General features: G+C 43.5%; 3 protein-coding genes across 4 annotated transcripts; 2 read left to right on the forward strand and 1 right to left on the reverse strand.

The window, feature by feature from the left end:
• Nucleotides 1-466: 466 nt before the first annotated feature.
• Nucleotides 467-2,174, forward strand: gjb10 (gap junction protein beta 10). Its single transcript, XM_085767519.1, has 2 exons — nucleotides 467-570; nucleotides 1,045-2,174. The coding sequence occupies exon 2, from the start codon at nucleotides 1,134-1,136 to the stop codon at nucleotides 1,923-1,925; it is 792 nt and encodes a 263-aa protein (XP_085623645.1). The 5' UTR covers nucleotides 467-570; nucleotides 1,045-1,133; the 3' UTR covers nucleotides 1,926-2,174.
• A 3,393-nt stretch (nucleotides 2,175-5,567) lies between these two features.
• Nucleotides 5,568-8,532, forward strand: gjb3 (gap junction protein beta 3). 2 transcript variants are annotated; one of them, XM_085767425.1, is made up of 2 exons: nucleotides 5,568-5,749; nucleotides 6,400-8,532. In XM_085767425.1, the coding sequence occupies exon 2, from the start codon at nucleotides 6,461-6,463 to the stop codon at nucleotides 7,325-7,327; it is 867 nt and encodes a 288-aa protein (XP_085623551.1). In that variant the 5' UTR covers nucleotides 5,568-5,749; nucleotides 6,400-6,460; the 3' UTR covers nucleotides 7,328-8,532. The 2 variants fall into 2 exon arrangements, with proteins under 2 accessions (XP_085623551.1, XP_085623552.1); XM_085767426.1 differs by having other exon boundaries at nucleotides 5,568-5,745; nucleotides 6,394-8,532.
• Nucleotides 8,533-9,132: 600 nt separating this feature from the next.
• hmgcl (3-hydroxy-3-methylglutaryl-CoA lyase) lies at nucleotides 9,133-12,116 on the reverse strand. Its single transcript, XM_085767532.1, has 9 exons — nucleotides 11,981-12,116; nucleotides 11,665-11,748; nucleotides 11,353-11,460; nucleotides 11,137-11,232; nucleotides 10,853-11,001; nucleotides 10,532-10,595; nucleotides 10,264-10,452; nucleotides 10,026-10,151; nucleotides 9,133-9,760 (listed from the first exon to the last, which is right to left on the reverse strand). Exons 1-9 carry the CDS (start codon nucleotides 12,065-12,067, stop codon nucleotides 9,659-9,661), a joined length of 1,005 nt encoding a protein of 334 aa, XP_085623658.1. The 5' UTR covers nucleotides 12,068-12,116; the 3' UTR covers nucleotides 9,133-9,658.
• Nucleotides 12,117-12,469: the final 353 nt, after the last annotated feature.

Here is a 12,469-nt window from a genome sequence, read left to right on the forward strand (position 1 = left end):
ACTTTGGTTTGACTGATATCACCTTATGTAAATAAAAAATGAAGATTCTAGAATTTTTTAAAAACGGAGTTATCTGCTTTTGCAAATGAACTCTTCACTTATAGTTAAGGTTTTATCTTTTCAACAAAAAGTTAAAAGATAATCGTTTTTTCCTCTTTTTTTGTAAATCAGTGTATGGCTCTGAAAGAAAAAACAACACCATTTTCCTGTTTAAATGCCAAACGGCCACTGTTTGTTTGTGTAATGTATCAAATGCGTGGCATGAAAATCATACATGGGAATTTAAAGTCATAACAAATTATACACGGAATTTGTTTTGGTCGTGTTCCACAAGTTAAGTGAGCCAAAGTTAAAACCCTGTTCTGTCACTTAATTGGCCAAACAAGTCTTAGGTGAAGCGAGGCCACACCTGTGCAGGTTGGGTGGTAAGAAGACATGGAAGACCAACAACTCCACCCCCTCCTCCACTCCCGTCCTGTTGAGAAATCTGCTGCTTCTCATCGCGGAGCTTCATCCAAAGCCTGTTCCTCCGCTCCGACACGGGACAGCCACCGCAGCAGCGTTCACACCGTGAGTAACCAAATACATTCAAATCCTTCAATTCTGCGAGTGGAAGAGATTAGAACATGAGTTTATGTTGTTAAAACGGATTTTTAGGAATTTTGGATACGCGCAAGTGCGCACGAAAGTACAAAGTTAGAAGTCGATAGAAAGTGAGTGAGTGGCTTGTTGGAGTAAGAGTTCTCTGATTATATCTCCGTACAATGAGGAAATCAAGAGTTGTTGCTTATAACCACGAATTCAGAGATTAAAAAACAAGACCCGGTCATTGATGTGCTTATTTTAAGCTTTTTCCTCTGTCATCTTATTTGCCGTAAGATACGTAAACACGTGAATTCATTTGTTAACGAACCAGTTTTACATTAGAGCCATCGCTTTCTTTCTTTCTTTTTTTCTTTCTTTCTTTCTTTCCTTGTCATTTTCCCCCAAAGCTGTGGTATGACTGTGATTTTTTTCTTTTTCTTTTTTGTCCCACGCTCTTAGACATAACTGAAGTTTGGCTGAGCCGTTTCAGCTGAAGGGAGCTTCCTCTGTCTTCCATCAGCAGGAAGAGCCTGTGAACAAACCCCGTCATGAACTGGTCATTCCTCCAGGGCCTCCTCAGCGGGGTGAACAAATACTCCACGGCCTTTGGTCGAGTGTGGCTCTCCATTGTCTTCGTCTTCAGGGTCCTGGTTTTCGTGGTGGCCGCAGAGAAAGTGTGGGGTGACGAGCAGAAAGACTTCAAATGCAACACGGCTCAGCCCGGGTGCCACAACGTCTGCTATGACCACTTCTTCCCCGTCTCCCATGTCCGGCTGTGGGCCCTGCAGCTCATCTTCGTCACCTGCCCCTCACTCCTGGTGGTCATGCATGTGTCCTACAGGGAGGACAGGGAGAAGAAACACCGGCTCAAGTATGGCGACAACTGCCGCCGTCTCTACCAGAACACTGGCAAGAAGCGCGGAGGCCTGTGGTGGACCTACGTCCTCACTCTGGTCTTCAAAATAATCGTGGACGCCACCTTCGTCTACCTCCTCTACCATATATACGAGGGCTACGACTTCCCGTCGCTCATCAAGTGTACGCAGGAGCCCTGTCCCAACACGGTGGACTGCTTCATCGCTCGGCCCACTGAGAAGAGGATCTTCACCCTCTTCATGGTGGTCACCAGCTTGGTCTGCATCCTGCTCTCAATTTTTGAAGTTATCTATCTGATTGGCAAACGGTTCCGTGAATGCGTCACCTCACTCCATCACACACGCCAAGTCACGACCAACTCAATGTCCAGTGGAAGCAAACTGATGGAGTCAAACTCTCAAAAGCTGACGGGTAAAAGCACCCCTGAGACACCTGCGCCCTCATACAGTGTCGCCGTGGCCTGAGATACTGAGAGGACAAAACAAAGACTTTATGAAAAACAAAGACCCAGGGAAGGAGAGATGCTTCTCCTCAGTCCCCAGGCACTTCCTCTAAAGACTTGACAGCAGACGTTTGCATACTCAGAGACTGAACTGTGATGGAGTCGGTTCCTTATAGTTTACCGAGTCCTGGACTTCAGTACTGATGACTCATCGAACTGGAACGTGCTCACTGTTGAGGGTTGGGGAGTATTTACAGATGTTTTCTTTTTACAGACATAGTTCAACAGCCCTTGAAAGAAAAAAAAAAAAAAGGAATTGATGCAGCAGTCAGATTTAGCCCTGAGTTCAATGAAATGAGTCACTCAATGGTTTTGGCGAGTATGGTTTTACAAACTGATGTGGTTTTCTGCCTAAGATTTTCCCTCTGCTCGTGCCCAACCTCTAAATGTTTACTTGAGACTGTGCTGTGTCCGCTCCCTTCACCCACAAGTCCCCAGCTCTGGCTGTAAATGCTGTACTTATCGTAATTTATCAACAGGTTTGACAGATTGTACCATTTTGTTTCTTACTGTTGTCATCATGTTTGTGCATAGAGGGGTGGGGGGGCAATGATACTGAGATGGAGTTTTTTTTTAAACAGCTGTTAATAATAACTCAGGATTTGTATATTTCACTGCACTGAGGTGCAGGAGTTGTTAATAATATTTTATTAAAGATCATTTTCATATTTTAAAATGTGTTTACTTTTTCGCTCCATTAAAGCAGAGAGGTTCATGCACCCTGGTGGTACAGTTATACAGGAGAGTCTTTGCATTGGAAAATGTATCTAAAGTACAATGTAAACAGCCACGTTTCCATAGAGAACGTTTGTTGATTCTGCAATTCTGTGGTTTGACAAAAAAAAAAAAATCTCAGACTTTGTTTTTTTACTTCCACTTTTTCCATGTCTTTCTTCAGGCCCTCCCTCCTCTGGCCCCCACATTTTGCTCTGTTGCTACGAGCAGTGCCCTCATGATTTAGCTTGATTGGTACTTTGAGGAGGGCAGAGGAGGAGCCTCCCACTCCTCTGATTCATCCATGCTGACGTGTGGAACCACCCAGTGCTGGAATTTGTCGGTCTTTTCAGACACTGAATGGAGGATTCCAGTATTTACATTACAAAGTGCCAGAGGAGCGATGTAGTGAGAGTAAAAAAGACTTATTTCCTTACCTGTGGTCCCTCCCTGGGCGGATGTTTTCAATAGTTTGATCAGCCAGTAGAAGTTTCAGAGGTAACTCCTACTGGCATCTTAGCACAGAGAAGGTGAATGCATTCTTGTTCAGTCCAGTATAAAGACTGACATTTAAGAACTCAAACAACATAGTGTCACTGGACAAACAGTTAGATAACAAACAGGAGAATGGGTCAACAGTTCTCACTGGAAACATTGGTTCTACTGCAGTAGACAGCGCTTGCAATGAAAACTGTTAACAAAAGAGGCCTGTGGATTATCATGGTAACTAGGACACTGTTTTGGGAAAACCAAGTTGTTGAAATGTGACTGTTCTCCTGCAGTGTGTTGAGGTGGCAGCAGGTATGTCACACAGGCTCAACAGATTAAATAAAAAGTACTTCAAAGTTGTGTTACCACAAGGATTAAATGGAACACGCATAACAATAATGACTTGTGATATAACGCCACAAAAATATGTCTACAATTTATGATATCCAGTATGTGGTTCTGCTAGTCCAAAATGACTGTGTGGTTCTGTAAATAAGCCAACAATATCTCTAATTATCAGACCCTCCCAACTCTTCCTGGTTGTTATCGCTCATCATCCCCGCTCTCTCTCTTGCTCACTACTCTAGTACATTTCCTTCCTGTCATAGGACCAGCAGTGGAAAGCAACGGGTTTATCCTGTTTGCTGTTCCACCTTGTTGAGACTTGCATATCACAGAGGTTCAGTCCTCCAGGTGTGTCCCAATAGACTGCCTGGGCCACTTGTTCATCTGGGGCTAAAAAAGACCCCTCCCATTTCCCCCCTATTGAATGCACCGGACTGCTCTGAATGTCTTTACAGGGTTTAACTATGAAGCGTAGGCCTAGATGACTTTCCTGAAAAGCACAACCGCACTTTGATACCTCTAACAATCTCATGATTTGTTTAAAACATTGAGATGAAGTGCTTTATTTAGAGAAAGAACCTCAACAGTCAACTACTTTTCACTCCAGGAATTAGATCCATCTAACCTTTTGCAAACTTAAAAGTGTTTATTATTTGTACACAGGAGAAATATGAGCATAATGTCTTGATCTGGTTCCACACAGTTGAGTTGCTGTCCACATCTCATTTCAGCCTTATGGTCAGGTTAGTTTTCAGCCTGCTTATCGTATATGTATTACTAGATGGATATATGAAGTTGATGGAATCTTAACTTGTTCTTGAATGTATCCTTAGACATGTTTGATTTGTTTGGGAGTGGTTGCTGTTGTGAGCATGAAACAGCATTGAGAGTTCATTGTGATTAATACTATCAAACCTGACTCGACTTGACTCAAGACATAAGAGGTATGAACCAGTCTGTACCTTTCTTACATTACGTAAACAGAGGTGTGAGAACAGGCACTTCTGTGCAAGACCTGGCAAACCCTGGCACAGAGAGGGGTTACCGTCATCTCCCAAAAAAATCCCAAAATGATAGTAACACGCTATCGTTCCTTCAGGCTATACTGCAGTTTGCTTCCAACAAGTTAATTAGAAAAATAGATTTGGTGGGAAAAGCGAGTTGAGAGTAAAGTGGACACAAAAAGAGCAGCTTTTAATCTGACAGTGAGGATGAGCTTGAGTGCACTGATATCTGAGTAGAGCCTGGTTTTAAAGAGAGAAAAGGAAACACAATACACTTCTTGGCACTCCTGTGGGTGCTGCATGAAAGAGCCGGACACATAGTGCAGATAATCACTGAAAAGGAACAGGGAAACAAATATTTTTTATTTTACAAAATGATTCCCCCCCCTCCGCGTACCATCTCACCATTGTCAACATCCTCATAACATTTCAGGAGACATTGCCAGCAGTGGAGGCGTCTCACAAACACAGGCTATAAGGACATAGGCTACAACAACAAAACAATGCATTCACCTCAAGGTGTGTCTATTGCTTACGTATGCTGCCTCAAATATTCAGAGACAAGTTCAGGCAATGTGGCAGCCCTGTTTCTGGAGAAAAAATGAAGCTAAACCTGTTGCCTTTTGAAACACAGTCACAATTGTTTCAAATGTTTTCCCAATTCAGCCATCTCTGACCAGACTTCACCTCTTAGATCTGTACCTGTTGATTTATTATTATTATAAGATAGGCCTACATCTGAATTGTTCTCAGTGGTGCTGTAGTCCTGGTCCCATTGTTTCCCATCCCAGGGCTGAACCACATGCAACCTCAAGTCACCTAAGCTGTGATTGGTTGTCTGCTTCCAAACATGTGTTAAACATATGTCACGTGTAAAAACTACTGGCATCTCCTCTTAGAAGTTCCTGGTTCCTGGTTTCTACCGACTTTTAAAACTAATGGATGAAAATCTTTGGACTGCTATTTAACACTGTGCTGCGAGAAGGAGAGAGTGAGGCAGACAAAAAGAGGGAGGGAAGAAAGAAAGAAAGGAAACATCTAAAGGCAGCTTCAGTCCTTCTTTAACCCCACCCACAGGCGCGTTTCCCAACACTGCGCTCCTCTACCTGCCGACGGGACTCAACCCGGTGCGTTAAGGGACTAAAAAGGACATCAAAAACAAGGAGAAACCACAGGGGACACATCTCCTCACGTGTCACTTTAACCAGTTATGGACTAATGGTTGTTGGGGTAAGTGAAAATCTCTTTGATTTACTTTCCATCCGTCTGAGCTTTATAGTTCAGCTTCGGGAATGTCGAAGTTTTCATTTCAGCTGATTGGAAATAAGTGTCGTTAAATCTGTTGACCGCTCGGATTTCCTGCATAAATAATTCAATAGATTGTCGCTGGTGGCAGAGGAAGGACCGCATATCGGTGAAAAGCCACAGAAACCTCTAAATTACGCCCACGAGCTGTGCGTTAAAGCCTGTTTTATTGTTAGGAGACTAGTCTACTCTTTTTTTTATATAACAACGTATTATTTATAATGTTTAATATTATGTTATAACAGTTTTCAGAAAGGATCTTAAGTGGAGGCGCTGCCTTTTTCTAAATATATGTGTTTAATATCTGGGTGTGTTAAAATTGGTCCAACTTGTTTCCTCTGTGGCGACTGGAGGCCTGCTCTTCAGTAGGCTGTGTGTTAGTGTAAGGAATATAAGGTGGGGCTGATAAACGAGCCTCACATCCAATCAGCTCTGACGAATTAATTAACTGATTTTGAAAGTCCAACTGAAAGGTGATTTGTTATTAAAGGTATCTGGAGTGTGATAGCCTACCACTGTAGCTCAGCAGACAGTAGCAGCATGTTCACCCATTCTTCATTCTGCCACATCCAGGTGAAGATAAACGACCACCAGCAAGAGAAGAGTTCCAGAGAAGAGATTTTGACAGCAGGCCAAGGACATGGACTGGAAGACCCTTCAGGCCCTCCTCAGCGGGGTGAACAAGTACTCCACGGCGTTTGGGCGAGTGTGGCTCTCTGTGGTGTTTGTGTTCAGAGTGATGGTGTACGTGGTGGCAGCGGAGCGGGTGTGGGGAGACGATCAGAGGGACTTTGACTGCAACACCAAGCAGCCCGGCTGCGCCAACGTCTGCTACGACCACTTCTTCCCCATCTCCCACATCCGCCTGTGGGCCCTGCAGCTCATCTTCGTCACCTGCCCCTCCTTCATGGTGGTCATGCATGTGGCCTACCGCGACGACCGCGAGCGCAAGTACAAGGCCAAGCACGGTGAAAACGCCAAGCTGTACGCCAACACGGGGAAGAAACACGGCGGCTTGTGGTGGACCTACCTGATCAGCCTCTTCGTCAAGACGGGCATTGAGATCGCCTTCCTCTACATCCTGCACCGAGTGTACGACAGCTTCTACCTGCCCAGGCTCTTCAAGTGTGAGGTGTCGCCTTGCCCCAACCAGGTGGACTGCTACGTGGGCCACCCCACGGAGAAGAAGGTCTTCACCTACTTCATGGTTGGAGCGTCTGCCCTCTGCATCATCCTGAACATCTGTGAGATCATTTATCTCATCTCCAAGCGCATTGCTCGATGCGCCAACAAGATCAGGAGGCGCAATCGCAACGTGCCGATGCATCACGAAGACTTTAACGACGACCCCTTCAACAACTTCAACCACGCAGCGGCGAGGCCGCTCACAAAGGAGAAGCCGCCTCCGTCCTTTAAGAGCGCGTGCAAGTCTTCATACAGACTCTCTGAGCTCAAGCTTGAAGAAAAGATTCGGGCCTCTGCTCCGAACCTGTCCACTACCAAATGATCATAGCAGAAATTAGAGCCAATATCAAGATCTTAGCAGTGCTTGGGCTCTAACTCAGTGGCAACCCTTAAAAAACAACAACAGACTCAAAGCTATGAGCCAGCCTGCTGTATGTGTCAGATCCCGGAAGCTGACTCATCAGAAGTGGGTTCATCCTGTGGGGCCCTGTGTCCACATATGAGACTCTTTTGGAGAGCGCAAACTTTTGGTTTCCACGTCAACCTCCATAATATTTACAAGTCAGGTAGCGCCAAATTGATTTGGTGATGATATGTGAGGTTTCCTTTTTGAATACAATAAAAGTCTCTGTGCCGTTTCTACTCTCACCCCTGCTAGAACATTCCAGCAAAGTTTTACTCTTTCAGTCTTTCTTCTGATTGGAGTTTTAGACTAGAAGAGAAAGGAAACGAGCCACACTGCTGCTCTGAAGGAGGCAGGACACACCTGGCAGAGGTATTCACCCACCCTGCCAGTGTCTACAGTGGTGTGTCAGGGTGCCTGTGGTCACTGAGTCTTTTATGAACATTCCATTTATTCAAGCTGAAACTTCACATCACAGTTGTCCTGATGATCTCATGGTTGAAAGAACAGCAAACAACTGTGCATTGGACTGTAGTCACAGTTATGGCTGTGTAATACTTGAAGGTATGCAAATTGGCCCAAAATGACGTTTATATTGCATTGTCTCTTGGATAAGATTCATTACAGCGCTAAAATGTATATATCATTGGTAAAACTCATCATCTCTGCAAGCATATGCTTGCTCTCAGGTTTTTGCTGTACAGCCACATGTTGTATATAGACTGCCTGTGCTTTGACAAGCTTGTATACAACCTCGCCTGATCCAAACCACTGTTGATATAAATAAGGCGAAAGGAATGCTGCTGTTGAATTCTGTGTTTGTGGAGCTGCAGCGCAGTGGAGAACAAACTGATGGCTCATTGACCTATTACACGATTTAGTGAGTCAATTATTGTCCACTGTGGACATCGGAGGAAATGTTATTTTCTGCACTTGTCAATAATGTTTTTCTACATTTACATAAATTAAATTTAACTTTATTAAAAGTGTGTTTGTGTTTGTGTTGCTTAATGATTAATGATATATTCTGTATATGTGCATGTGTTAATATTATAGGTTTCGGATTCAAACAACAGAAATTTCAATGGGTTAACCACATTGAAAAATAAAACAATCTATTATGGACGTTATTTAGGGTGCAGACTTTTTTCCATTGTCGCTGCTGACTCATAACTAACTTTCCTGCAGTAACAATTACCAAGCATGTTTGCCAATTTGTCATTAATCATTCGAATTTGTTGTGAGTCACAGTGACAGCCTATTTTCCTGTCTGTGATAGATATGCTGGTTGTTTCTCAGTGCTGGAGAGCCCTGCTTTAAGAATCTCAGTCTGCCCGTTGGGCTTGTTCATCTGGTTCTCCCAAGGTGCGGCAAGGAGAGCAGTTTTTGTTTATTGTGAATCATTTCCGTAACAAACAGCAAAATCACTATGGGGACTGATAATAAGCTCTACTTTCGTACCTTATTTGGTCAATAATGATTGAGTATTTTTTTGATGCAACAACTGTAAAGTTGAAGTTAACCAGATGAAATTGGATGTAAAGTGACAAAAAAAGTGTCTCACATCATGTAGCCCTTCACTGCCTACACTATTTAAGACCATGTACATTTATACATTAATGACACATTTTATTTATGAAGTAGTGCTTTATTTTTGAAACTCAAGCATGTTTGATATGTACAGACATATTACAATAAATATATATTAAAGTAAAACTCGTTAAAAAAAAAAAATTAAATCAATGGAATATAACACGTCCCTATTTTTTCCACAAGCCACCACAATTTCCAACTGATGGCGTCCACAGATGCTCCCAAGGTAGATCATTCATTTGAAAACAGTGATCACAGCATACAGAGGATGATCAGAAATCAAAACAACACTTCTGTCTTTTCTGACATAGACAGTGAGTTTATCAATCAATGGGATATTTTTATCGTTGATTCATCAGTATAAACATTTTTTTCCCACTTTGCCTACTGGCCAGAAAGTAATGTAAACACCACTTTGAATGAAGGCTTGACACTGATGATTAGACTGACTTTACATAAGGCACTGTTCCAGCGATGCTATCATGAAGTGAAAATCTAATCATACATTTCAACAGAGTGGTACCATCCAAATACTAAAATAATATTCTCATATTGGTAGATGACAAACCAAACCAAACTTAAAATGATGAGACCTGTACATATAGAGGATCATGGCTCCAGCTGACATGGTTTATGCTGCAGTCTGAGAAAGACTGATCACAGTTTGCACGTGGCCTGCGCCACTTTGGAGCTGGTCTTTCTGTTGAGGCTTCGGCAGATGAAAGCTCCAGCATTCATCAGCTTGGAGAGGTCCACACCCTGAGGTGAGAACAGAATGTCAAAGACTTGAACTTCAGCATTTCAAGAGGTGGCTCACATTGTAAACAATACTTAGAACTAAAGTACAGACGTGGGACTTTTGTCTATTTGTTCAACGGCAAGTGAAATGAAATGAAAAGCTTTTGTAACATATTACTAACTAAAAGGGTAAAGACAAAACAAGTCACTGTCATTCTTCTTGCATAACAAAACAGATAACAGGAAATGTTTTGTTTGTTGAGAAATATAAAGTGTGGCTTCTCACCGTTTGAATCCCAAGTCCATGCAACATATAGACTACATCTTCAGTAGCAACATTCCCAGAAGCCCCCTGGGCATAGGGACAGCCACCAAGTCCAGCTACTGACGAGTCCACCACATTGATTCCCATCTGCAAACCAAAGACAAAAGTCACCTCTTTAAGTTAACACTGTTCTTAGCCAATCAACTTCATGCAAGTCATTCCATCTGCTTCATTCAAATACATTTCCTGCATGGCTGACCTGTAAGGCAACAAGGATGTTAGCCAGGGCCTGGCCATAGGTATCATGACAGTGGACTGCCAAGGCACTGACTGGCACCTCTCTGCTCACCGCCTCCAACATCTGAGCCATGCTACCAGGAGTCCCCACTCCAATGGTGTCACCCAGAGAGATCTCATAGCATCCCATAGAGTACAGACGCTTCGCTACCTGCGAGACAAAGAGAAGCTTGAGCTTGATTGGTTATGTTAAACATGTACAGGTAAACTAAGGAAGAGCGTAGACTCACATGTGCAACTTTTTCCGGTGCCACCTTGCCTTCATATGGGCATCCAACAACACACGACACATATCTGTGACAACACGAAATTCAGATGAAACTCAAATATAGATCAATCAATCAATTTGTTTATTTCGGGCATGTCAATTTAAATCATCATCATCACACTTCATCATCTTCGTTCAAATAATACAATACACATGGCCGAAAGGGAAAGCGGGAGAAGCAAAAGCTTATCTAGTCCCGCCCCCATAAAGATAAGATAAAGATAAGAATCAATCTCAAATTCCAATGGTTTGTCAGCATTTGATTATGAGCCTGAATTCTTACCCTCTGACTGGCACACCAGCCTCTTTAGCTGCTTCCATCACCTCATCAAAACGCTGTAAACTCTCGTCCACAGAGCAGTTTATGTTCTTCTTACTGAAAAGCTCAGACGCAGCACCAAATATGGCAACTTCTGCAGCACCCGCCTTCACCTTTGGTAAATTAGAGCAGGGAGAGAGCATATTAGGGACAATTCAGATGTTCTACCTGTAGTATAATAGCTTGACATAGGGTGAGTCGATGTAAATAATATTTAAGCATGTTGGTATTTAACGCTGGACACTCACAGCAGCCTGGAAACCTTTGAGGTTGGGGGTAAGGACCGGATAAGACACTCCTGGTTTTCTATTAATCCCCTTCATCACCTCCACCTGGTCTGCCATCTGAAATTAGGTTCAAAAACAAAACAATCGAAACCTGTCAGTGCTGCAGTTTCTGCACCGCCCTCAGTGGGGTGTGTGTGCACTTTGCATGTCAATTCCCCCCATGGAGAAAGGACTCACCTGCGGGACCCATTTTGGAGACACAAAGCTGGTGGCCTCAATGACTGGCAGGCCAGAGTCTGACAACATGTCTATCAGATGAATTTTAGTCTCTGTCGGTACGATTGTCTGAGAGGGGACAGAAACACAACATGAAGCAGAACTGAGGTTGTTTGTTTTAGTTACACAACACATGGCCTGTGCACCTGTAACACCTGTGATGGCGAATACCGTTTAGATTAGTGTTAATGACACAGTGAGCGTTTAGCCATCTGTAGTCAATGATGTGTAGCCTTGTTAATAATACAACAAACTATTTTGACACATATTTACCTTCTCGTTCTGGAGCCCATCTCTGGGTCCCACCTCCACTATTTTCACCTTCTCCGGGAGAGCTTGTCCCGCTCTCACACCAGCCTACACACAAACACACAAACACACGAACATACAGTCGCTCAAACACAGTACACGCACAGGTGTAACGTAAATATGAAGTGTTGAATTAGAAACAGCCTGCTATGTAGCCAGCTACCACTCCGGGCTGTGACCGCAGAGGACGCTGCCTTCTGCCCGGTGTCTGCTGCCGGACACGCCGTCACTGTGAAGCCTGCCGGCGGATACAAGCACAAGAAGACCCGCTAGCTCTTACCTTTGCTGCGGAGCTAAACGCCAGGTACTGCTGGCCCATTTGTGAACCCAAAGTGCTTCTGTTGACAAGCCTCATAATGGCCGCCATGATGGTCCAGCCTCTGGTCTGACGTCACTTCTTCTTCGGAAGCAGAGTGGGGTCCCGCGGACAGCTGATAAAACCGCCGCGAGGGCGCCATCTACTGGCGGGAAAATTGAAATGAAAAGTATTTTTGGAATTCAAAATATGAATTTAGTTGAAAAAAATCAACATAAAATGTATCATTTACCTTCAGAAATACGTTTTAATCGCCCTATAGAGTCCGTAAATCAAGAGTGAAAACTCTAGTTGTAGCCTATTATTATCACATGTAGCCTTCACACTTAAAAACTGCTGTCATCACACATAGGTTGACACATTGCTCAAGTCTGAAAATAGACCACTGGCTACTTTGATGCTTGCCCAAGTCTAGATTAGTATCAATTAATTCAATGGGGTCCGGGTATAATC

This window comes from Trachurus japonicus, chromosome 22 (assembly GCF_045865225.1).
Source record: "Trachurus japonicus isolate A0001 chromosome 22, Traja_1.0".
NCBI classification, from domain to species: domain Eukaryota; kingdom Metazoa; phylum Chordata; class Actinopteri; order Carangiformes; family Carangidae; genus Trachurus; species Trachurus japonicus.

What these genes read in the sequence shown, in the direction of transcription:
- gjb10 (XM_085767519.1), top strand. Translation starts at nt 1,134, where the DNA reads ATGAACTGGTCATTCCTCCAGGGCCTCCTCAGCGGGGTGAACAAATAC.
- gjb3 (XM_085767425.1), top strand. Translation starts at nt 6,461, where the DNA reads ATGGACTGGAAGACCCTTCAGGCCCTCCTCAGCGGGGTGAACAAGTAC.
- hmgcl (XM_085767532.1), bottom strand. Translation starts at nt 12,067, where the DNA reads ATGGCGGCCATTATGAGGCTTGTCAACAGAAGCACTTTGGGTTCACAA. An exon ending in CTCCAAAATGGGTCCCGCAG is followed by an intron (nt 11,233 to 11,352) that starts GTGAGTCCTTTC and finishes ACCTAATTTCAG; the next exon opens with ATGGCAGACCAGGTGGAGGT. An exon ending in ACATCCTTGTTGCCTTACAG is followed by an intron (nt 10,152 to 10,263) that starts GTCAGCCATGCA and finishes TTTGGTTTGCAG; the next exon opens with ATGGGAATCAATGTGGTGGA.